This window comes from Rhinopithecus roxellana, chromosome 17 (assembly GCF_007565055.1).
Source record: "Rhinopithecus roxellana isolate Shanxi Qingling chromosome 17, ASM756505v1, whole genome shotgun sequence".
NCBI lineage: Eukaryota > Metazoa > Chordata > Mammalia > Primates > Cercopithecidae > Rhinopithecus > Rhinopithecus roxellana.
The window spans coordinates 33,008,093-33,033,991 of NC_044565.1; the positions used below are offsets into that span (position 1 = coordinate 33,008,093).

Consider the following 25,899-nt stretch of genomic DNA (forward strand, 5'->3'; position numbering starts at 1 on the left):
GCGGGCAGAAGTAGTTACCCAATCTGAACAACAGAAAACAGACTGAAAAAGAAAAAAAATGTACAGAACCTCAGGGAACCATGAGACTATAAAAAGATTTAACACTTGTGTTGTCAGAGTCACAGAAGGAGAGGAAGAGAGAGGGCAGGATTGAAGAAGTACTTAAGGAAATAATGGCTGAAAATATTGCGAATTTGGCAAAAGACACTAAGTTTTAAAAAGCCAAGTGAATGTTCAACAGGACAAACCCTGTAGACATCCAGACCAAGACATCTCAAAGTCAAACTTATAAAAACAAGAGAAGTCTTTAAATGAGCACGAGAGAAATTACACTTCATGTAGATGGGGAAAACAGTTCAAATGATAGCAGTTTTCTCATCAGAAACCATAGAGGCCAGAAGGAAATTTCACATTTTTCAAGTGCTGAAAGAAAAGGACTGTCAACTCAGAAACCTGTATCTAGAGAAAACATCCTTCTGGAATGAAAGGGAAATCAAGACATTCTCATATGAAGGAAAACTAAGAGACTATGTCACCAGCAGACTTACCCTAGAAAGGTAACAAAAGACATTCTGAAAACAGAAGGGGTGTGATAAAAGAATCTTGGAACATCAGGAAAGAGGAAGGAACAATTCAGAGTGTGAAAGTATGGGTAAATACAATAGATACTCTCCTTTTGAGTTTTTAAATTGTGTTTGAGTATTGAAGCAAAAATTACAACACTGATGTGGTTCTAAAGGTATGTAGAGGAAATATTTAAGATAGCTGTGAGCAGGGGGAGGGTAAAATGATGAACTAATAAGATAGTGAAAAGTTATCTGTATAATGTACATAGAGCAACCACTAAGAAAACTCTAGAGATACATGCAGAAGCATTATAGATAAATCAAAATGGAATTTAAAAAAAGTTTAACCCACCAGGAGACCGGATAAAGAAAACAGAAATGAAGGCTGGGCATGGTGACTTAACAACTGTAATCCCAGCACTTGGGAAGGTTGAGGCATGTGGATTGCCTGAGCTCAGGAGTTTGAGACCAGTCTAGGCAACATGGTGAAACCTGTCTCAACCAAAAATACAAAAAATTAGCTGGGCATGGTGGCGAGTGCCTGTGGTCCAAGCTACTCAGGAGACTGAGATGGGGGCATCACTTAAGCCTGGGAGGTGGAGGATGCAGTGAGCCAAGATTGTGCCACTACACTCCAGAGTGAGAGCCTGTTTCCAAATATATGTATGTATGCACACACACACACACATACCCCAATTAAACATATTGGCAGAATGAATTAAAGACATTACCCAATCATAAGATTTCTGTAAGAACTGTACTTTAAATATAACAATATAGGCATGTTAAAAGTGAAAGGAAGGAGAAAGATTTATCATGCAAACATGAATCCAAAGAAAGCAGATATGGTTATATTTAATATTAGATAAAGTAGACCTCATAACAAAGCAATTACCAGAGAAAGTGACTAGGCATTATATAATGTTAAAAGGGTTAATCCACTAAGAAGACATAGCAGTTTTAAAAGTGTTAGCAGTGGAACTGCAAAATACATGAAGACTGATGGAACTGAAAAGGGAAATAGACAAGTCCAGAATTATAGTTGGAGACGTCAACACCTATTTCTCAGCAAATGATGGAATAACCAAGCAAGAAAATCAGCAAGGGGGATATAGAAAGATACTCAACAATGTAATCATCCAGGACTATCTAATTTATAGAATGCTTCATCTTTTCAAGTGACTAGAGAACATATAGCAAGGAAAGTTATGTCCTGGGCTATAAAAGTAAACCTCAGCTGGGCATGGTGGTTCATGCCTATAATCCTAAATGCTTGGGGAGGCTAAGGTGGGAGGATTGCATGAGGCCAGGAGTTTGAGACGAGCCTGGGCAATGTAAAAAGACTCAGTTTCCATGAAAAAAAAAAAAAAAAAAAAAAATTAGCTGAGCACGATGGCATATGCCTGTAGTTGAGTGGCTAAGGTGGGAGAGGATCACTCAAGCCCAGGAGTTCAAGGCTGCAGTAAGCCATGTCATGCCACTACACTCAAGCCTGAGCGATAGGGAGACCCTGTCTCAGAAAACCCCCCAAAAAACATAAACATACATTTTAAGGAATTGAAATCAAGTGTGTTGTACCAAAGTGGAATCAAACTAGAAATCAATAATAGATAACTGGAAAATCTCTAAACACTGCCAAATAATTTATGAGTGAAAGAGGAAGTCTCAAGGGAAATTTAAAAAAATACATTGAACTTCACGAAAATAAGAATACAGCATACCAAAAGTTGTGGGATACAACTAAATCAGTCCAGAGAGGGAAATTTATAGCACTAAATGCACACAATTGAGAAAAAGAAAAGAAAAACCCCTCAAATCAATAATCTAAGCTCCCACTTCAAGAACCTAGAAAAAAAGGTGAGAAAAATCTACCTGAAGCGAGCAGAAGGAAGGAAATAGTAAATGAAATAAAAAAACAAAAACAATAGAGAAAAACCTTTGAAACAAAAAAGCTCATTCTGGTTGGGTGTGGTGGCTCAAGCCTGTAATTGCAGCACTTTGGGATGCCAAGACGGGCGGATCACGAGGTCAGGAGATCGAGACTATCCTGGCTAACATGGTGAAACCCCGTCTCTACTAAAAATACAAAAACATTAGCCGGGCGTGGTGGCGGTTGCCTGTAGTACCAGCTCCTCTGGAGGCTGAGGCAGGAGAATGGCGTGAACCCATGAGGCGGAGCTTGCAGTGAGCCTAGATCACGCCACTGCACTTCAGGCTGGGCGACAGAGCAAGACTCCATCTCAGAAAAAAAAGCTCATTCTTCAAAAACATAAATAAGACTGACAAGTAATAAGACAGAAATTACCATTATAAGGAATGAAATAGGGAACATCGCTGTAGACCCTGCAGATGTGAAAAAAGATAAGGGATTACTATAACTAATTCTATACACATAAATTTGACAACTTTGAAGTAATGAACCAGTTCCTTAAACACAAACTATCACACTTCTTCCAGTGTGAAATAGAATTTGAGTAGCCCTGTTTCCTTGATACCAAAATCCAAAAAAGATAACTATGGATCAACATCCTCATGTCAGTGTAGATGCAGAAACCCTTAAAACATTAACAAATAGAGTTAATACTTTTAAAAGATTATACACCATAATCAGTTATGGGTGTTTTATGGGTGCAAAGCTGGTTCACTGTTTGAAACTTCGTCTGTATAATTATATTAACAGGCTAAAGAATAAAACCCAAGACAAAACAAAAACTTAGAAAAATGTAGAGGGAGATGTTCTCAGTTGAATAAAGAACATCTGTGAAAACCTACGGCTGACATACTTAATGGCAAAAGACTGAGTACTTTCTCTGTAAGATCTGTAACAAAGCAAGGATTTTAGCTCTTTTCAGCATAGTGCTGAAAGTTCTAGCCAGTGCAGTAAGGCAGGAGAAGAATATAAAGGCATACAGATTGGAAAGAAGAAAAACAGATCCTATTTGCAGATGGTATGACTATCTACATAGAAAAATTTCAAGAAATCTACAAAAGATAACTTACAGTACTAATGAATAAGTTCAGCGAAATTGTGCACAATGCAAGATAAACACAAAAATTGTGGTTAACATTAAATAGTAGAAGGAAAAACAGGAGTGGGGGTAATGTAGGTGTAGGTGTCATTTAATGGGAAATATGTTTTAACTGTCAAAGTGAGTAATAGGATCTTTAAAATAGTTAACATATATTATGTGCCTTCATACATTTGCTGGATGGATTCAAACAAGTTATAGATTGTAATTACGGCAGCATTTATCAGACTAGAAATTTTTAGGGTTTTTTCCCCCCCTCCTAAAATCATTAAAGAAGCTTGGATCTGTCATTGGTATGATTGATTTTTATCTCCTATTTCTGTCTTTTGATCTTTTCACTCCCTGTCCCTGACATTCACGCATCCATGGTTTTATGCCTTTTGCTTTGTATTTCTTAAGAAGAGGGAGAATCTGTTCTAGAACAGTTACTAAGATGGTCGGTGACTTTACTGTAGAAAAAACTAATTTCATTATAATAATTACATTAATTGTGCAGCCATCAAGCTGTCTTTCAGCAGGTAAAGACATTTGGATTGATTCCTAAGGTAACTTTCTTCAAGTTCATGTTATTCAACATTTAAAAAAATTCTATTACGATTGTCAGTTTTGGGATCCGAAATCAGTAGGAATCAGGAAAATATTATCTAAAAAATTTTTCTGGCAAAGAAATGAAAAAAACTTGGTTCTCTTTGGTTTAGAGTTGCTTTGATCTTAAAGTGACAAGGTTTGAAAGAATAAAAATAAATTTTATGGATACATTCTGTAAAGCTTTGAATATTTCAGAGGATATGCAGTCAGAATATTTAGACATTTATCTTTATCTAGTAGACTTTAAGAGATGACAACATTTCCTTATTTGGTTGTAGACTCTTTGTGAACTATAAATATTACTTCAGTATTAGAGTACTGTTTGCTTATTTAAAATGTATGCAGATCCAAATGCTTAATACTCATTATGAAAAGTGAGCATCAAAAGGAAAGAGAAAATCTAAAGTGCTTTAATAACTGGACTTTTAAGAATTTGGGTCTTCTAATGCCCTTAATCTAACCTTGTACTTCAGCGCATTGATGCTTAAATAGGACTTAAACGGTTCCAGACTTTTACCATGCACCTAATAAAATTCTTCCTTTAAAGTAAATTTAGGACAACGTTAAATCTGGCAAAGAATATCAAAAGGTAATAAGACAGTTGGTGCCTTCATGGAGTTTAAAATCAGGGAAGGAGAGACTAAGGGATGAATTACAAATGTCAAGATTACTGTAAATGTAAATAATTTTTGGTTTCTCATGATTCTGTAAGATTAATCTGGAAAAGGTTATTTGCTATGAATACATTACCTTGAAATGTGTGTCTTATAAAAATAAATCCATATAGTTTGAATTTTGAATAATATGACAGCTGTGAAACTTGATTATTTTAAAGAAAGTGATGAGATTGTTTCTTAACTGGAGACTTAAATTATGTATTAAGCAATTCCATTATATTTGGGACTAAGGTCCTTAATATATTGAGTTAAAAAAATCAGCTTTATTGAGGTGCAACTTACCTATAATAAAAACTAGTTTTAAGTGTATGGTTAATGTGCCTTGATAAATGTATATAGTTTTGTAATCACCACAGACAAGATGTAGAGTAGGTCTATCACCCTGAAATGTTACCTGGTACCTTTTTCATTCACTCCCTGCTCTCCCCCTCTACCCCAAAACCCCTAGAACTTTCAGTTACTGTAGTTTGTTTTTTGTAGCATTTATAAATGGAACCACACAGCGCATAGCTTTTTGTGTCTGGTTTCTTTCACTTAGCGTATTGCTTTTGAGATTCATTATGTTATTGGGTGTATTAGTAGTCTTTTCCTTGTTCATTACTGAATAGTACTCTGTTGTCTGGATATAACAGTGTATCTGTTCACCAGTTGAAGACATTTAGGTTGTTTCCAGAGTGGTCTATTGAGAATAAAGCTGAATAAAGCTGCTGTGGACATGTGAGTACAAATTTTTGTGTGGACATGTTTTCATTTCCGGTTACGCTAAGAGTCCAACACACTGTTTTCTGAAATGGCAGTACAGTTTTGAGTTCTCACTAGCAAGATATAAAATTTTCATTTGCTCTACATCTTCACCAACACTTTGGTATGTCAATGTTTTTACTTTTAGCCACATACACTGTAAGTTTGGTTATTAGTTTTCTGTTGCTGTGTAACAAATTCCCATAAACATAGTAGTTTAAAACAGCACTCATTTATTATTTCATAGTTCCGTAAATCAGAAGCTCACCACTGCGTGACTGGGTTCTCTTCAGAGCATCACAAGACTGAAATCAAGGTGCCAACCAGACCGAGTGCTCTTCCAGGGGTTCTGGGGAAGTCTGCTTTCCAAGCTGTTCACGTTATTGGTGGAATTCAGCTCTTTGCCCTTGTGAGATTGAGCACTCTGTTTCCTTGCTCCTGTTCACTAGAGCTCACTCTCATCCCTGTCAGGCTGCCTGCATTCAATGCCATGTGGTCCTTCCACTTCCCTTGTGTTGAATTCCTCTCCCGCTTTGACTCTTTCATTTTCACCTTCTTAGACCACACAAGGAAAACTGCTTTTAAAGGGCTCTTACGGGTCAGGGCCACCTGGATAAATCTTATCCAGAGGTGGTTGATTTGGGACCTTAATTACATGTGCAAAATCCTTCTGCAGCAGTAACTAGATTAGTGTTTGATTTAGTAATTGGGAGAAAATGTATGTATACAAGGGATTCAGAATTTCAAAGGGCTAAGAATTCTGTTCACCACATAATCATTTATTCCACATCTTCAGTAATACTTTGTATGTCCATTTTAAAAGTATAGACATATTTATTATGCTAGTTGCCTGTATAGTAATATCTCACTTTGGTTTTAACTTGCCTTTTTCTAATGTCTAGTGATATTAAACGTCTTTTCTTGTGTTTATTTGATGTTAATCATATATTTTGTTGTGAAATATCTGTTCAAATCTTTGTGTCCTTTTTTTTAATTGCATATTGCTATTTAGTTGTTGTAGCATCATTTGTTGCAAAGATTTTTTCCCCCATTTAATTACCTGTAAACCTTTCTTGAAAATTGTGTGTGTTTACTTTATTCTGTCCAATTGATCTTTGTCTGTTCTTACACCAGTACCACTCTTTTGATGACTAGCTTTATAACTTTTTTTTTTCCCCCTGAGACGAGTTTGCTCTGCCGTCCAGGCTGGAGTGCAGTGGCACGATTTCGGCCCACTGCAACCTCTGCTTCCAAGGTTCAAGTGATTCTCCTGCCTCAGCCTCCTGAGTAGCTGGGATTGCAGGTGCCTGCCACCATGCCCGGCTAATTTTTTTTATTTTCAGTAGAGACAACGTTTCACCATGTTGGCCAGGCTGGTTTCAAACTCCCGACCTCAAGTGATCCACCCACCTCCGCCTCCCAGAGTGCTGGGATTACAGGCAAGAGCCACTGCACCCAGCCCTTTATAACTCTTTAAGTCAGATATTGTAAGTCCTTCACCATTGTTCTTCTTTTTCATTCAGATCCCTTGGCTCTTAGGTTCTTTGCATTTCCATATGGATTTTAGAATTAGTTTATTGATTTCTGTAAAATATTCTGCTGGGATTTTTATTGGGATTGTCTTCTATATGCAGATCGTTATGGGAAGAATTGCCATCTTAACAACATTGAGCCTTCTCATCTATTAATAAATATAGCTGGATTTTCTTAGATCTTTCTCAGCTATGTCTTATAGTCTTCTCCCTGCACATCTCTTATTAACTATTTCTAAGTATTTTGTATTTTTGATGATTTTATAAATGGAAGTGTATTCTGAATTTTGTTTTCCATTTGTTTCCAGAATATGAAATATATTTAACTTTTGTATATTGACCTTTTATCTTGCCGTCTTGCTTAATTCATTTATTAGCTTTGATAGCTTTTTAGTAATTTGCTTAGGATTTATGTACATATACAATTATGTCATCCGCAACTAAAGGCAGTTTATTCCTTTTCAATCTGTATACCTTTTGTTTCTTTTGTCTTGCCTTCTGTGTTTGTGCAGATGTCTTTATCTTGTTCTAATCTTAGGGAGAATCTTACTACATGTAACATTTTTTGAAGAATTTTTGTAGATAACCTTTTATAGATTGAGAAATATTCCTAGTTTGCTGAGTTACTCTTGTTTTATCAAAAATGGGTGTTGGAATTTGTCAGATGGTTTTATTGTATCTGTTTGGTTGACCGTGTCGTTTTTTCTTTCTTCTCTGTTAATGTTGTGAATCACATTAGTTTTGAGTATTAAACCAACCTTCCATTGCTGGAATAATCCTTGGTTGGTCATGATGTTTATTTTTGGATTCAATTTGCTAAGATATTCTGAAGGATTTTTACATTATTGATCATAGAGAAACATTAGATATAGTTTTCTTTTTTTTGTTGTTTTTTGAGACGGAGTCTCGCACTGTTGCCTAGGCTGGAGTGTGGTGGCATGATCTCAGCTCACTGCAACTTCCACCTCCCAGGTTCAAGCGATTCTTCTGCCTCAGCGTCCTGAGTAGCTGGGATTGTACAGATGCCTACCATCATGCTCAGCTAATTTTTGTATTCTTAGTAGAGATGGGTTTCACCATGTTGGCCAGGCTGGTCTTGAACTCCTGACCTTAAGTGATACTCCTGCCTCGGCCCCCCAGGTGTTAGGATTATAGGCGTGAGCCACCATGCCCGGCCATAGTTTTCTTTTTTTGTGATATTGTCTGATTTTGGCATCACAGTAATGCTGGCTTCATAAAATGAGTTCAGGACAGTACCCTTCCTTTCTGCTTTCTGAAAGAATTTGTGTAGGATTGGTATGTTTTTGGACTTCATCTTTCTGATGAATTGGCTCTTTTTAGCATTATGAAATGTATAATTCTCAAAATGTTTGCTTTTAAATCTGCTTTCTTGCTATTTCTTATGTTTCTTATTTTCTTTTTGTTTCTTTGTACCTATTTGTCTGCCTTTTTTTGGATTATTTTTTCTGATTATATTAGTCAGGGTTCTCCAGAGAAATAACCAGTAGGAGATACATATGTCTAGAAAGAGATTTATTGTATGATATTGCCTCACATGATTATGGAGGCTAAGAAGTTCTGCTCCTGCTGTCTGTAAGCTGGAGACCCAGGAAAGCTGGTGCTGTAGCTTGAAGTCCTGAGAGCTAAAGAACTGATAGTGTAAATTCTAGTCTGAGTCTGAAGACCTGAGAACCAGGAGCATTGAGGGAAGGAAAAGCTTGACTTTGCAGCTCAGGCAGTGAGGCAGAGAACTAATTCAATCTTCTGCCTTTTTGTTCTATTCAGGTGCTGGACAGATAGGATATTATCCAATCAGTTTTACTTAGTTCACCAGTTCAGATGCTAATCTCTTCCACAAACACCCTAGCAGACTCTCACTCAGAAATAATGTTTAGCTGGATAGCTGAGCATCCCTTGACCCAGTTAGGTTGACACAAAATTAACCATCACAATGATACCATTTTATTTTGTCTCCTTTTTTTTAAAGCTGTTCTAGAGTTTACAATATACATCTTTAATATACCGTGCTGTACTTCAAATAATGGTACAGTGTTTCTCTTACAGTGTAAAATCCTGGCAACAGCATGCATTCGTTTTTTCCCTGCCCTTTTGTGCTGTTGTCATATGTTCACTTTATATACCCCACAATACATTATTTTTGCTTTTAAATAGTCATATTTTAAAGACATTTAAAAATGAGAAAAATGTCTTTTATACTTACCATTTACCATTTCTGATATTCTTCATTTCTTTGTCTAGATCCAGCTTTCCATCTGATACCATTTTTCTTCTGCCTGAAGAATTTCTTTTGACTTTTTTTTTGTAGTGAATATATGTTGGAGCCTAATCTTTCCTTTCAGTTTTTGTTATCTGGAAAAAGCATTTGCCATAATGTTTGAAAGATGTTTTTGCTGGATATAAAAACTGATAGTTTTTTTTTTTTTTTTTAACACTTTAAACAGATTCCATTGTTTCCTGTCCTTGGTGTCTCTAAGAAGAAATATGCTGTAGTAATTTTGTTATATGTATGTAGTTAATTTTTTTTCCTCTCTGATTATATTTAGGATTTTCTGTGTCACAGCAATTTATTATGTGTATGTGTGTTTTTTGTTTTATGTTTCTTCTACTTAGAGTTCATTGAACTTCTTGGATTTGGGGATTTAAAGTTTTCATCAAATTTGGAAGATTTGGAGCCATTGTTTCTTTAAACAGAAAGTAAAACATTTTATTGACATGAAATTCACATAACAAAATCATTTTAAAAGTAAACAGTTCAGTGACATTTATTTATTTATTTATTTACTTACTTACTGACAAAGTCTTGCTTGGTTGCCCAGGCTGGAATGCAGTGGTGTGCTCGTGGCTCACTGCACCCTTGACCTCCCAGGCTCAAGCAGTCGTCCCTTATCACCCTCCTGAGTAGCTGAGACTACAGGCATATGCCAACATGCCTGGCTCATATTTTTGTTTTTGTTTTTGAGGTGGAGTCTCGCTTTGTTGCCCAAGCTGGAGTGCAGTGGTACGATCTCTGTTCACTGCAGCTTCCACCTCCCCGGTTCAAGTGATTCTCCTGCCCCAGCCTCTCGAGTAGCTGGGATTACAGGCACCCGCCACCATGCCCTGCTAATTTTTGTATTTTTAGTAGAGATGAGGTTTCACCATGTTGACCAGGCTGGTCTTGAACTCCTGACCTCAAGTGATCTGCCCACCTCAGCCTCCCAATGTGGTGGGATTACAGACGTGAGCCACCACGCCCAGCCTTTTTTGTATTTTTTGTAGAGATGGTGTTTTGCCATGTTGCTCAGGCTGGCATTTAGTACATTTATAATGTAGTACAACCACCACCTCTATGTTGTTTGAAAATATTTTCATCACCCTAAAAGGAAACCCCATAGCCAAAAAGTAATTGTTCACCATTCCTTCTCCCCCAGCAACTGGCACCCACCAGTCTCTACATTCTGTTTCTGTGTATTTTCTTTATCAGTATATTTCATATAAATGGAATCATAAAATATGTGGCCTTTTGTTTTTGGCTTTTACTTACCATGATTTTGAGGTTCATCCATTTTGTAGCATCCTATTATGTTTTATATTGGATGTCATACATTGTGAATTTTATGCTGTTGTGCTAGATTTTGTTTTATTCCTTTAAAGAATGTAAGAGTTTGTTTTGTCATCTGCTTAAGTTACTGAGACCCAAATTTGATCTGAGACTTGTTTTCTATCTTTCGTAAGGTAAGTTCAGAACAGCCTTTAATTCATGGCCAATGTAGTCGTTCTGAGGACTGGACCCAATTCCCTGTGTATTTAGAAGTTTCTCCATTTTGGCTCATGGGATGATGAACTATTCCTAGCTCTGCGCAAACTCCCAAAAGTTACTCAACCTGCTACTAGTTCTTTTCCTGGACTTGGGAAGTTTCCTCTCAGACTTAAGCAGAGACTGGAGGAGACTTTTATGCAGATCTCCAAAGGTCTCTCATGCGTCTCCCTTTTCTAAAGTACTCTTCCTCATAAGTCTAACCTCCTTGGCCTTGCGAACTTCATGTATCTCTGACTTCTCAATTCGGCAATGTCTTGGGACTGTGTTTCTGTTCCCCATTCCTGTGCTGCAACCTGGAAACTTTCTCCAGATAGTAAGCTGGGACATAGATAAGGGCTTACCTCTTTTGTTTTCTTATGTAGGTGATCACAGATAATGCCTGATGAATGTTGTTTGATAAAATTTTTCTGATTTAGTAGTTTTTTAAACACTGGTCGAGTGGTTCATGTAGCATTTCTCCTTCATAGGCAGATGTTACTGAATTTTTAAATCAGTATAGTGTAAGGAAAGTCTATCTTGAACTTAAGGCAAGTGGGTTTATTTAAGGACCTCATCATCAAGTGATCTTGTCAGTAACTTGGTCATGTGGGATGATGCTTGAATTCTTCAAGCTTTCTTATATAAACTTAAAACATGTTAGCTTTAGAACTTTTTTCATATTTAGATGTAATTTTATGGTTTTTTTTTCCCCCAGTTGAGTGGTTCTCTTAGAAGTAAATGTCAGGTACCTTATTGGGTATATCTCTCACAGTATCTGTCATTATTTTAGTATTTCCCAATCCTAGACTGGAGCTATCAGCTAGAAATTCACTGAAGAATTAATTTACCTTCAGAAATGCTATTTTTTCCAGTTAAGTCTGATATAATAATTTACAAACTGATGTGTATTTTTTGTTTAAATGTAATTATGCATTAGATTCAGGGATCAATAAACTATAGCCCACACGCCAAACCTGAATGAAACAATTACTGATAAATGTAATACTCCCAGCTAGTAGCTTAAGAAGCTGACCATGAGGGGGTGGGGAGAGGAATATAAAGGGGAATCTCCAAAACTCCTGTTTTTTACTAGTGACTAAGCATGAGGAAGACTGAACATGGAACAAAATTATATTGACCATATTGACAAAATTATCTTTATATTGCCATGTTTTGCTTTGGTTTCCTTTTTTAAATGGAAGGTAAACTATGAAGACATTCTTGCTGTAAAAGTTCAAACAATACAGACTGTAGAGTAAAAAGTGGGGAATGTAGGGTAGAGATGGTGGTGCTGCTTGGGAGAGTGACTGCAGAGATACGAGTTGTCTTAAAGGATTTTACTTAGCTTTCTAAAAAGTGTTAGTTTTTATTGTGAAGGCAGTGGGAGCTATTGAATTTTAGCAGGGATGTGATGTGGTCAGTTTGGGACAGATTGTGGTTGCAATAATGTTTTGGATATATGGATTCCAAGTTTAGGAGCACAACGAGTTATTCCTTGTTAATGGGAAAGTCCTTAGGAGCCCTGGCCTGGTTGGTTCTTAGGTCTTGTGGGCGTTGTCTAGTGTGAGATAGATGGTATCGTTTACAAAGAATTGATAACACTCTAAAGGTTAGTGGGCTGGAGAAAAAAGGACCTAGTTTTAAAATCCTGCTTGAAACTACCACATAACTACTTTTTACCTACTTATAAAACAGTAATGATACTTATTTAAAAAAAAAAAAAAAACCTCACAGTGACAGTGCAAAATTTAGTAAATAAAATACTGGTATGCTCTTGAGAGTCTTGCAAGAAACATACTTAACTTTAAGGTAGTGTGGAATAAGGAAAACAAAAAAAAAGCATTAAAAAAAATTAAGACAAACAAGAATATGTAAGGCAGTGAAGATAAGAATCATGGTAAGAATATTAAGATCAATTAAGTAATGTGCAAAATAAGCAGAAATCCATCTCTTAATATCAAGCTTTATTAATGTTTGCTTTCTTTTATCCTCACTTTAACATACATTTGATATTTAAAGTGACCTAATATTACCAGTTATGGAAAATTGCAATTATCTGCTATAACTTGCAAGAAAAAGAGTAGCTATTGGTACCATGTCAGTTAATTGAATGCTGTAACTTACTGATTAGACTTTAAGTTTACATAGGATTAAAGGTATGTTGAGGAGTTTAAAAGCCAGCCATACTAAAAAAAACAATTTAGGTTTTCAATAGCTTCTGAAGATATATATTTAAATATACCAATGTTAATTGTACACTTGAATTAATAGCAACTGTATACTTATTGCTATTTAATTGCTAGGCAGGGTCAAGGTTAGATAAATAGAATATAGGATGCTTGGTATTCAATTTACCACTGAACTTTAAAAATTTAACTTATGTTACTTTAAATTCTATAGACGATTTTAAAGATCTTAATGATTCTACTTCTGAGTCTGTTACACTACTTGGGATTTTTACTGTTTTAGATTTAGAACTACTTTTGATTCCACGGCTGATCAAATGGTGTGATCTTCCAGCAGATATTTGACCTCCCTGGGCCCAGTTCTCAGAGTTGTTAAATGTAGGCATTGACCCAGGTCTCTAGTTTTTCTTTTTTTTTTTTTTTTGAGACGGAGTCTCGCTCTGTCGCCCAGGCTGGAGTGCAGTGGCCGGGTCTCAGCTCACTGCAAGCTCCGCCTCCCAGGTTTACGCCATTCTCCTGCCTCAGCTTCCTGAGCAGCTGGGACTACAGGCACCCGCCACCTCGCCCGGCTAATTTTTTTTTTTTATTTTTAATAGAGACGGGGTTTCACCGTGTTAGCCAGGATGGTCTCGATCTCCTGACCTCGTGATCCACCCGTCTCGGCCTCCCAAAGTGCTGGGATTACAGGCGTGAGCCACCGCGCCCGGCCTTCTAGTTTTTCTAGAACACTTTTTTCCTTAAATATATTTAACGTAAAATCCTGGTATAGAAAACGGATAGGTTTACTTTTTTTATATATATAAATTAGGAGTTCAGATAAATTATGTTAAGTTAGGGTCTATTCATGAAATAAGATTTTGTATGAAAAGAAAAATTTGAAATGGTTTTCAAGTGGCTGACTGTCAAGTTAGACTCACCTTTCCATTAATATTTTTCTTATTTTAGTTGCTCAGCATATAGAAAATTACGTTTCAATACAGGGAAAAATGGTAACAGATTTCTGTTTTTTTCTTTTTAACAGCTCATTTTGCAGTCTCAGGAAACTCTTCAGTTAGAGTTGGCAAGGGGATCTTTGTTCTAAGCTCTACCGCAAAATCAGTTCACCTAGCAAGACAAGTTGGAGCATTGACAGTCCCTAATGTGTTAAAATTTGGCATATAACATATTTAGGGTGTAGAAAATATTTAAAATATATTGCAATCAAATATTTACGTAAATCCTAAGTGACAGAGCCATAAATCAGAACAGTTTGATTCAAGAACTCTTTCTACAGTACTATTTGTTTTCTTACTTATTTTTTAAAAATATAAATGTAATTTATAGATGTGGTCATATTATTAGTTTATGGCTTATTTCCCTATGTTTTTTGGCTTAAAATATTTAGGTTTAATATTTTAAAGAAATTTGTGCCTATTTTATGACTAATTATTTCTTTTTTCTCCCCCCTCCCGCCCCGCAGGGAAATGAGGCAAGTTATCCTTTGGAAATGTGCTCACACTGTAAGTCATATTCTTGTTTTCAAGAGTTACTTTTATTCACTCATCTCTGTCTCTGCGCGTTTGTGTGTGTGTGTATCATATACCTCTGTAATGTATATTTACTTACCTTTGTAGCAATGTTAGCCCTTAACTTTTAAAATGGATAGTGAATTTGACATACAGTCTTTTTATGTTACCAAAGTAGGAATATTTTTAAATAGACTTGTTTATTACTAATATCTACACTGTGCTATAGTTATAAATAAACCCCAAAATCTCGGTGTCTTAAACTAACAGAAGTTTTTCAAGTGAAGTTTCAAAGCAAATTTGTAGGAACTCTTCTCTTTGATGACTCAGTGATCCAGGCTCCCTTGTCTTGGAATGCCACCATCTCTAATGCATGTTCCCAAGATCAGTGAGGAAGAGGGAAATCCAAGGACCTGTAGGCCGTGCTTTTATCTGCCTTGGCCCAGAGGTGATTTATATCAGTTGTGCTCATATTTCATATTTATAGGCCAGAGCTAGTTTTGCAGCACCACCAAACTGCCCCTGTTTGGGGCTGAAAAGTACAGTTTTCCGTATTTTCTGGAAGGAGAGACAGACAAGGCACATAGCATTCATTAAGTCCTTTTTTTTATTTTTTGAACAAATAGAATCACTAAGTTTTTTGTTTTTTACATTTTAGGGAGGGGTGGGGGTGATTCTTTCTCTGACTGAAGAGCAGACTTTCAGAATAAAAGTGTTGTGTAAAGCCTTTTTCTGATGTTTAAAATGTCTTATTTTTAAATTTGAAAAAGGTCTTTAATGTATACCTTTGATAGAAGTTTAATATTTGAAAGATTGGATGTTAATTTAGAATTAATTTGCTTGTATTAATATTCCAGTAAGCCTTTTTTGTTTTTTTTTTTTTTTTAAAGACTTAGGTTAGACCAGTGGTCTGGTCACTTACCATATCCAATTTGATTGTAGCCGGTTAATGGGATGTTGTATCAAGGGCATGTTCGTTTTGCCGTTCCTTTAAAAAATACAGGATTGTCCCTCTATGGTTTTCTATTACAATATAAATTTATTTTATTTGGTTACTGTTAGCTCTTAGGGTTAAGAATTAAGTCTAAAAAACCACTAATTGATGTATAAAACAACATTTATTCTTACAGTGTGTTTTATTTATATTTTAGTATTTAGTAATATAAAATAAGGACTTAGTAATTCTTAAGTCCTTGTTTATACTGTTCATATACATTGTAGTTTTACTTATTTAGCCTCATCTCCTCTTTCCCCACCCACTTTCCCCTCCATCTTCGAATCCTAATTTCTTTATATCCTCTGAGCAACTTCATTCCCTTAATTTGGTTGTCTTCTATACTCTTCCATTGTAGTATGTTTGTTGATGTGGAAACCATAGTTTTATGTTATATTACCAAAGGTATTCAATAGTATTTAAACTTTCTGGGATTTTAGAAACTAAAACTCACAAGTACGTATCTCAGATTCCTTTGCAGTCAGAGTTCTTAATGTTACTTTATTTCTGCCACAGATATACTCCTGAGATATGGAAGGTAGAAGTGAATTAGAATTTGTTATTTTCCTATTTTTATTGTTTCTGCTGGTAGGATTCTGGTTGTGATTTGGATTTATGTGATATGTGTAATGCTCTGGAGCCAGAAGCTTTCAAATTTACTATGCAGCTTTCTTACGGACAGGGAATACAGGTTGAGTATTCCTTATCCAAAAATCTTGAGACCATAAATGTTTTGGGTTTTGAATTTTGGGGGTTTTGGAAAACAGGTGTACCTCTTTTTTTTTTTTTTTTTTAACTTTTATTTTAGGTTCATGGGTATGTGCAGGTTTGTTATATGGATAAACTGTGTGTCACAGGGATTTGGTATACAGATTATTTTGCCACCAGGTACTAAGCATAGTAGCTGATAGGTCATTTTTTGATCCTCTCCCTCCTCCCACCCTCCACTGTCAAGTAGGCCTTGATGTCTGTTGTTCCCATCTTTGTGTCCACCTGTTCTCGTTGTTTAGATCCCACTTACAAGTAAGAACATGCAGTATTTGGTTTTCTGTTCGTGTGTTTACTTAGGATAATGGGTTCCAGCTGCATCCGTGTTGCTGCAAAAGACACGATCTTGTGTCTTTATGGCTGCGTAGTATACCATGTTGTATATGTACCTCATTTTCTTTATCCAGTCTGCTCTTCATGGGCATTTAGGTTTATTCCATGTCTTTGCTATTGTGAATAATAAATTGTGAATAATGTAAATATATGTGTCCATGTGTCTTTATGGTAGAATTATTTATATTCATTTGGATATATACCCAGTAATGGGATTGCTGGGTCAGATGGTAATTGTTTTAAGTTCTTTGAGAAATAGCTGCACTGCTTCCCACAAAGCCTGAACTAATTTACATTCTCACTAGTAGTGTATAAGCGTTCCCTTTTGTCTGCATCCTCGCTGGCATCTGTTACTTTTTGACGTTTTAGTAATAGCCATTCTGACTGGTGTAAGACAGTATCTAATTGTGGTTTTGATTTGCATTTCTCTAATGATCAGTGATGTTGAGAATTTTTTTCATATGATTGTTGGCCACATGTATGCCTTATTTTGAAAAGTGTCTGTTCGTGTCCTTTGCCCACTTTTTAATGGGGTTATTTGTTTTTTTGCTTTTAGGTTCAAGTTCCTTAGAGATTCTGGATATTAGACCTTTGACAGATACATAGTTAGCAGATGTTTTCTCCCATTCTGTAGGTCGTCTGGTTTACTCTGTTGATAGTTTCTTTGGCAGAAGTTCTTTAGTTTAATTAGGTCCAATTTGTCAGTTTTTGTCTTTGTTGCAATTGCTTTTGGTGACTTTGTCATGAAATCTTTGCCAGATCCTTTATCTAGAACGGTATTTTCTAGCTTATCTTCCAGGGTTTTTAATAGTTTCAGGTTTTACATTTAAGTCTTTTATCTATCTTGAGTTGATTTTTGTATATGGCATAAGGAAGGCAGTTTAAATCTTCTGCATATGGTTAGTCAGTTATCCCAGTTATCCCAGCACCACTTGTTGAATTAGGGAGTCCTTTTCACTTGCTTTTGTCAACTTTGTTGTAGGTGTGCAACATTATTTCTGGACTCTTTATTCTGTTCCATTGGTCTGTGTATCTGTTTTTGTACCAGTACCATGCTGTTTTAGTTACTGTAGCCTTTGTAGTATAGCTTGAAATCAGGTAGTGTGATGTCTCCAGCTTTATTCTTTTTGCTTAGGATTGCCTTGGCTATTTTGGTTCCATACGGATTTTAAAATAGTTTTTTCTAATTCTGTGAAGAATGTCATTGGTAGTTAAATAGAAATAGCATTGAATTTGTAAATTGCTTTGGGTAGTATGCAGGTGTATCTCGTTTTATTATGCTTTGATTTATTGTACTTTGCAGATAATTGTGTTTGTTACAAATTGAAGGTTTGTGGTAACACTATGCCAAGTAAGTCGGTCTCTGCCATTTTCCCAGCAGCATGTTTTCACTTCCTGTCTGTGTCACATTTTGGTAATTTTTGCAGTATTTCATACTTTTTCATTATTATATCTGTATGGTGGTCTGTGGTTAGTGATCTTTGATGTTACTATTGTAATCATTTTGGGGCAGCATGAACAGTGTCCATGTAAGATGGTGAACTTAGTCCAGTTGTCTGTGTTCTGACGGCTGCACTGACTGGCCATTCCCACAACTCTGTCCTTTTCCTCAGGCCTCCCTGTTCCTGAAGACAGCAGTATTGAAATTGGACTAGTTAATAACCCTACACTGCCCTCTAATTGTTCAAGTGAGAAAGAATTAGATATGTTTAATTTTAAATCAGAAGTTAGAAATGATTAAGCATATTGAGGAAGGTGTGTCGAAAGCCCAGATAGGCCAAAAGCTAGGCCTCTTGTGCCACACAATTAGCCAAGATATGGATGCAAAGAAAAAGTTCTTAAAGGAAATTAATAGTGCTAACTCCAGTGAACAAACGAATGATAAGAAAAGGAAACAGCCTTATTGCTGATACAGGTACAGTTTTATGGTCTGGATACAAGGTCACACCAGCCACAACATTCCCTTAAGCCAAAGCCTAGTGCAGAGCAAAGCCCTAACTCTTCAATTCTGTGAAGGCTGAGAGAGATGAGGAAGCTACCGGAGGAAAGTTTGAAGCTAGCGGAGGTTGATTCTTCAAGTATAAGGAGATAAGCCATCTCCATAACTTGCAAGTTCAAGCGGCAAGTGCTGATGCGGAAGCTGCAGGAAGTCATCCAGAAGATGAAGGTGGCACTGACTCTCCTCTTGGGGACAGTGCAGCTGGTGACTTTAAGTTACAGCCCAGTGCACAGTTATTCTGTAAATCATAGGACCTTAAGAATTATGCTAAATCTCCTCTGCCTGTGCTCTATAAATGGAACAACAAAGCCTAAATGGCAGCACAACTGTTTACAGCATGGTTTACTGAATATTTTAAGCCCACTGTTGACACTTACCTCTTAGAAAAAAAGATTTCTTTCAAAGTAATCCTGCTCATTGACAATGCAGCGAGTCATCCAAGAGGTCTGATGGAAATGTATATAGAGAGTAACATTTTCATGCCTGCTAACATGACATCCATTTTGTAACCCATGGAGTAAAGAGTAATTTCGACTTTCAAGTCTTATTACTTAAGAAATGCATTTTGTAAGGCTGTAGCTGTCTTTGATAGTCATTCCTCTGATGGATCTGGGCAAAGTAAATTAAAAACATTCTGGAAAGGGCCAGACACAGTGGCTCACATCTGGAATCCCAGCACTTTGGGAGGCCAAGATGGGCGGATCACCTGAGGTCAGGCGTTTGAGACCAGCCTGGCCAACATAGTGAAACCCCGTCTCTACCAAAAATATGAAAATTCGCCAGGCATGCTGGCATATGCCTATAATCCCAGCTACTCAGGTGGCTGAGGCACGAGAATGGCTTGAACTCCTGAGGTAGAGGTTGCAGTGAACAGAGATCACACCACTGCACTCCAGCCTGGATGACAGAGCGAGACCCTGTCTCCAAAAAAAAAAAAAAAAAACCTGGAAAGGATTCACTATTATAGATTTGCCATTAAGAACATTCTTGATTCATGGGAAGTCAAAATATCAGTATAAACAAGAGTTTGAAAGAAGCTGATTCCAGTCCTCATGGATGATTTTGAGGGGTTCAGGGCTTTCATTTAGGAAATAACTGCAGATGTCATAGAAGGAGCAGAAGAACTAGAATTAGAAGTGGAGCCTGAAAATGTGTCTGATCTGCTGCCATCTCATGATAGAACTTGAACTTATAGATGAGGAGTTGCTTTTTATGGGTGAGTGAAGAAAGTGGTTTCTTGATATGGAATCTACTGGTGAAGATGCTGTGAACATTGTTGAAATGACAACAAAGGGTTTAGAATATTCCATAAACTTGGCTGATAAAGCAGCAGCAGGATTTGAAAAGACTGACTCCAATTTTGAAAGAAGCTCTACTGTGGGTAAAATGCTGTCAAACAGCATTGTATGTTACAGGGAAATCTTTTATGAAAGGAATTGTCAAATGATGTGACAAAACTTTATTGCTGTCTTATTTTAAGAAATTGTCACAGCCACCCCGATCAGTCCGTGGCCATCAGCATTGAAGCGAGACCTACCAACAGCAAAACGATTATAACTCACTGAAAGCTCAGATGATCCTTAGCATTTTTTAGCAATAAAGTATTATTATTATTATTATTATTATTATTATTATTATTATTATTATTTGGAGACGGAGTCTCGCTCTGTCGCCCAGGCCAGAGGGCAGTAGTGCGATCTCGGCTCACTGCAAGCTCTACCTCGCGGGTTCATGCCATTCTCCTGCCTCAGCCTCCCGAGTAGCTGGGAGCACAGGCGCCCGCCACCACACCCAGCTAATGTTTTTGTATTTTTAGTAGAGACAGGCTTTCACCATGTTAACCAGGATGGTGTCGATCTCCTGACCTTGTGATCCGCCCATCTTGGCTTCCCAAAGTGCTGGGATTATAGGTGTGAGCCACCGTGCACGGCTGCAGTAGAGTATTTTTAAATTAAGGTGTATATGTTGTTTTTTAGGCATAATGTTATTGCACACTTTGTAGACAACAGTAATATGTAAACATAACTTTTATATGCACTGGAAAACAAAAAAATTCATGTAGTTCACTTTATTCACTTTATTGTGGTGGTCTGGAAGCAAACTTAAAGTGTCTCTGAGGTATGCCTGTATTTGCATTATATATACTGACTGAGCATCCCAAATCTAAAAATTTGAAATCCAGAATGCTCCAAAAAGCATTTATTTTGCATGCCATATCAACACTCAAAAAGTTTCATATTTCAGAATATTTTGGATTTCAGATATTTAGATTTGGGATGGTCAAACCATGTTTTTTGATGGCCTCGTTCTGTAGTGTCGTTTTGTGAATTGTTCCTAAAAGTTCAACCCAGACTCATTTTTTAGCCTCCTAACAATTTTTAGCATTGAAAAACAACCTTTGCTTCAACTACATAGAGTTAGATTTTGTTGTCTGTTGAACCCATGAAAAATATAATTCCAGGAATGCTGTAGGCTATACACTCTCAAAGTAATGGAAATCTGGATTGGTTATCTGACTTAGTTGGATTTGGAGATAATAATGATCCCATTATCATGAACAAATTGAAACATTAACTTATTTTATGGTTGCATAAAATAAAGTGCTTATTGAAGGCAGAACTTTGGTAGACCAAATTGCTATTGTAAAATATTTGGAGAATGAGGAGTATAAGGAGTGTGGATTGGCTGGTTACTTTTGGCTGTATTGGAGAACTTAAAGAAAATTACTTACTTAGAAGTTCTTGATTGAAGGACCAGTTAAGATGACCAGGGAGCTTAAAAATAATAAGATCTTTTGTGTGAAAGGACAGTGGTTGGGAAAGAGGAGATTGTAAAAGTTGGAATAGAGGCCAATATATTAAGATAACATGAGGTTCTAGAACTCCCACAGCCATTCTGAGCCTTCCTTGCAAGCAGACATAACCTCTTCAACCCCTGTTTCTTGAGGCTGGTCTTGCCTTGCTTGAGGAGACCTCTTACGTTGAGATGAGATGTCACTCTGTTTTGTATTAAGACCACTTTCCCATTGCTCATTATGTTTCAGCAATCTCCTTTTTTTCCCCAAAAACACATGTCAATTTCTTTCATTCCTATTACCACCTTCGCTTGTTTATGAGTTTGGGTAGAGTGGTCTTTGGTCGGCTCTTTATTTGACTTTGTTCTCCTTCAACTGTCAGGTATTAATAGTACCCTGATTTGTTTTTGTTGGGGCTTTTTTGTTGTGTCTTACTAACTTGGATAGAGGGAGTTTAAAACTCGACAGAGGGAGGCAAAGTCGGCCTCTGTTGCCCAGGCTGGAGTGCCATGGCATAACCATGGTTCAGTGCAGCCTGGCTCACTGGGGCTCAAGCGATTCTCCTACCTCAGTTCTGGAGTAGCTGGGACCACAGGCATGTACCACCACTCCTGGCTAAGCTTTTAAAAAATTTTTTTGTAGAGTCTGGATTTTACGACGTTGCCCAGGCTTGTCTCAAACTTCTGGGCTCAAGCAATCCATGCATCTCAGCCTCCCAAAGTATTGGGATTGCAGGCATGAGCTACTATACCTGGCCTTTATTTATTTTTTAATAGCAGTTAACATAAACTCAAATTACTTGTTTATTAATTTATCTATTTTGTAACTTCCACAGTTTTTTAAACTAAAAAAAAATGGTGGTATCTATGACCAGTTATCCATAATCTTTGCATCCCAATCACTACTGACATTTTATTTTGCTATTTCCTCCCAGGCTTTTTTTTAAAATGATTTTTTAAAAATTAAAAACAATTTTTTTTTTTAGAGTCTTGCTCTGTCACCTAGGCTGGAGGGCAGTGGTATGATCTCGATTCACTGCAGCCTCCACCTCCTGGGTTCAAGCGATTCTTGTGTCTCAGCCTCCCAAGAAACTGGGATTACAGGTGAGCGCCATCACACCTGGCTAATTTTTGTATTTTTAGTAGAAATAGGTTTTCACCGTGTTGGTCAGGCTGGTCTCAAACTCCTGGCCTCAAACAGTCCACCTGCCTTGGCCTCCCAAAGTGCTGGGATTACAGGCATGAGCCACTGTGCCTGGCCTTTTTATGAATTTTTAATGTAATTAGGATCATATGAAGGCATGTATGTTTCTATTTTAAAACATGAAATAAAATGTTATATCTAGAATAGTGTTAGAATGGACCAAAACTAGACCTAATTACTACCCTCTACACCAGGAATATTGGTCAACTGCTGCCTGCCAGCAGTTTTTATTACTAAAACAGAAAAATAGCCATGCCCATTTTTCTGTTTTCTGTGCTGCAGTGGCAGAGTTGAGTAATTGCTCAGAGACCATATGGTCAACAAAGCCTGAAAGATTTACCATCTGGCCTATTAGAAAAAAACTTATTGAACCCTCTTATAGACTATAGTGGCCTTCTGGACTTGAGAACTATTATTTGAGTCACTACTGCACCGCTAACTTATCTCCAGAATATGGTCAAGACAGAGTCACAGACTGGTGCTTTGGGTGTTACGTAGATCTATAATACTTGTTTCTGGTAAAGTCAGTGTGTCAGATTTTTTGTTGTTGTTGGTGGTGGTGAGACAGTTTTGCTCTTGTTGCCCAGACTGGAGTGCAATGGTGCAGTCTCGGCTCACTGCCACCTCCACCTCCTGGGTTCAAGCAATTCTCTCTCAGCCTCCCAAGTAGCTGGGATCGCAGGCACCCACCACCACGCCAGGCTAATTTTTGTATTTTTAGTAGAGATGAGGTTTCACCATGTTGGCCAGGCTTGTCTCGAACTCCTGATCCCAGGCGAGCCACCTGCCTCGGCCTCCTAAAATGCTGGCATTGCACGTGTGAGCCATTGCTCTCTGCGATGAATCTGTTTTATAGTTTCTCTAGAATGGAAGGAGTTCCACTCAAAATTGAGCTGCTGCTTACCGTTTAGTTTGAGCGTGTGACATGAATTATTCCTCCACTTGACAGTGGAAAGAAAGAGGTGCAGAGGTCTGTAATTAGCTAGGCTTTAGGCTGCAGTAGAGTTGGGATTGGTTGTTGCTAGCATAAACTCCAATGGGGATGAGGTACTAGGACATTAATTTTTTATTTCTCAGTCAAGGAACAGAGGTCTTGAGGGAACCATAGTTCCCAGATTCTTTTCTGCTCATTCTTTAAATCTGGGACTGAGGGCCAGAGAAAAATGTCCTAGGGCAAAAAGCAGATGGATATTCCTTACATATATCTGGGATGGCAAAAGTCACAGTTTTTTCTTTGTGTGGTAAGCATTTGAAATAGATTTCATACACTGTTAAAGCTGTCCTTTTCAGTTAATCCTCAGAACTTAGTAGTAAGTCTTCTTTATCACTTTAATCCACACTTTGATTAAACTGTTGAGCCTTGTCACTAAAGAGCTATACTTGTCATTGTTCACAGCCAGCTGTGAATCTGCCTAAATTATTTTGTCTGTTATATAGTTATCTTTTCCTGTTTGATTCACTAGAATCTTGTATGCTTTTTTATCATATTTTACTTATGATTTGGATCAATTTCCTCAAATGAGCTTGTCCACGTTAAAACTGCCACTTTCTTTGTTCACCCATACATTGTAGTAATTTTTTTTTTTGCTTTTTTTTTCCAAAACCTCTTTACTGTTGGAAGAGCTTAGTTTTACTTAGTTTTTTTCTGTGAATAGTACTGTCGTTTTATAAGATTGTTTAAATCAGCCCTTGACACACTTCACTATTTATACTTCCCTATTTAGGTTAATTCCTGTCGTGCCTTCTCATCCCTTCCATACCTAGCTCAAGCCAGTGTTCTCTGTTTGGCCTTGTTTAATTGCCCCAGGCCCAGTGTCCTCTCAGCTTTTCTTCTTTCAGTGTAAAGTTGTGCTGCTTTTTAAAAAAGTTAACAGGACTCTAAATTACATACTGTAACATACTGTATTCTTTCATGTGCCACACAGATAAGTAAGCACCTACCAAGTACTTACAGATGAGCCACTGGGAAAAAGGGAAATACATAGATTATTACAGTATGAGTAAACTATTATGAGAAATAAAAACACAGGTTCCAAGGAGGAAAAATTACCTTTAGTTAAGGAAATTAAGAAAAGCTTCGTGGAAGGGGTGACATTTGAAAGCCGTGTAGGATTAGAATGTGGATTAATTCTTTGACTGTGTAGTTATTTCTTTCAGTCTCTTTATATGTTACCTACATCATCAACATTCTACCCAAACTTGCCTGCATTACCTGGTTTTAATAAATGATTTTGCTCCTAATGCTTGAGAAAACTAGGGACTAAGAAAACTTGGGGATGATTAAGTGTTGGCCTCATTCCCCCCTCACCTCTGCCTGTCACAAGAGAAACTTGCCTGATCTCACATTTAATCTTAACCTCCTTTCCTTTAGTATCAGGCCTTCCCGTTTTCATGGTTAGCCTTTGCTAACCATGTGCTTTTGATCTTGTGCCATCTCATCTCTAGGATCTTACTTTGTTAAATTTATCTTTATTTTCCCATATGTCTTCAGCTTCTTCCTCTCTTCAGTTTATAAACACAGTCAACTTCTCTTTGATTTTGATCCTGCATGTACCTTGAAGTTTCTCTCTGTTCTTTCCTGTATTTGAACCTCTTGAAGAAGAGCCTACACAATTACCTTTTATTTCCTTATTTCTGCTAAATTCTTGGTCTACTGCAGTCTGGCTTTCGGCTGCTATAACTCCACTGACACTGCTCTCAAGGTCATCTTCATTTTATCAACACATTGTCTAATTGCTACATCTGGATTGATGTTAAAAATCTACAAAATCATTTGTGACCTTTGGGGAAATTTGAACACTGATTATTTGATACCACATAATTAATTTTTAGGTGTGATAATGTTATGATGTGTTAAAGAGTTTTTATCTTTTAGAGATAATACTGTTTAGGCTGGGTGCGGTGGCTCATGGTTGTAATCACAGCACTTTGGGAGGCCAAGGTGGGTGGTTCACCTGAGGTTAGAAGTTTGAGACTAGCCTGACCAACATGGTGAAACCTACTAAAAATATAAAAAATCAGCTGGGCATGGTGGTGCATGCGTGTAAACCCAGCTACTTGGGAGACTGAGGCAGGAGAATCGCTTGAACCCGGGAGGCGGAGGTGGCAGTGAGCTAGATTGCGCCATTGCACTGCAGCCTGGGCAACGAGTGAAACTCAGTCTCCAAAAAAAAATATATATATAT

The 25,899-nt window shown here is 37.2% G+C and overlaps 1 protein-coding gene across 2 annotated transcripts in view; it reads left to right on the forward strand.

Moving 5' to 3' along the window:
* Positions 1-25,899, forward strand: part of PPP3R1 (protein phosphatase 3 regulatory subunit B, alpha) — a 73,996-nt gene that overhangs the window by 22,073 nt on the left and 26,024 nt on the right. For both annotated transcript variants that reach the window (XM_030921463.1, XM_030921464.1), the window contains exon 2: positions 14,578-14,617. In XM_030921463.1, the coding sequence (XP_030777323.1) occupies positions 14,578-14,617 (40 nt within the window). The remainder of the gene's footprint in view (positions 1-14,577; positions 14,618-25,899) is intronic.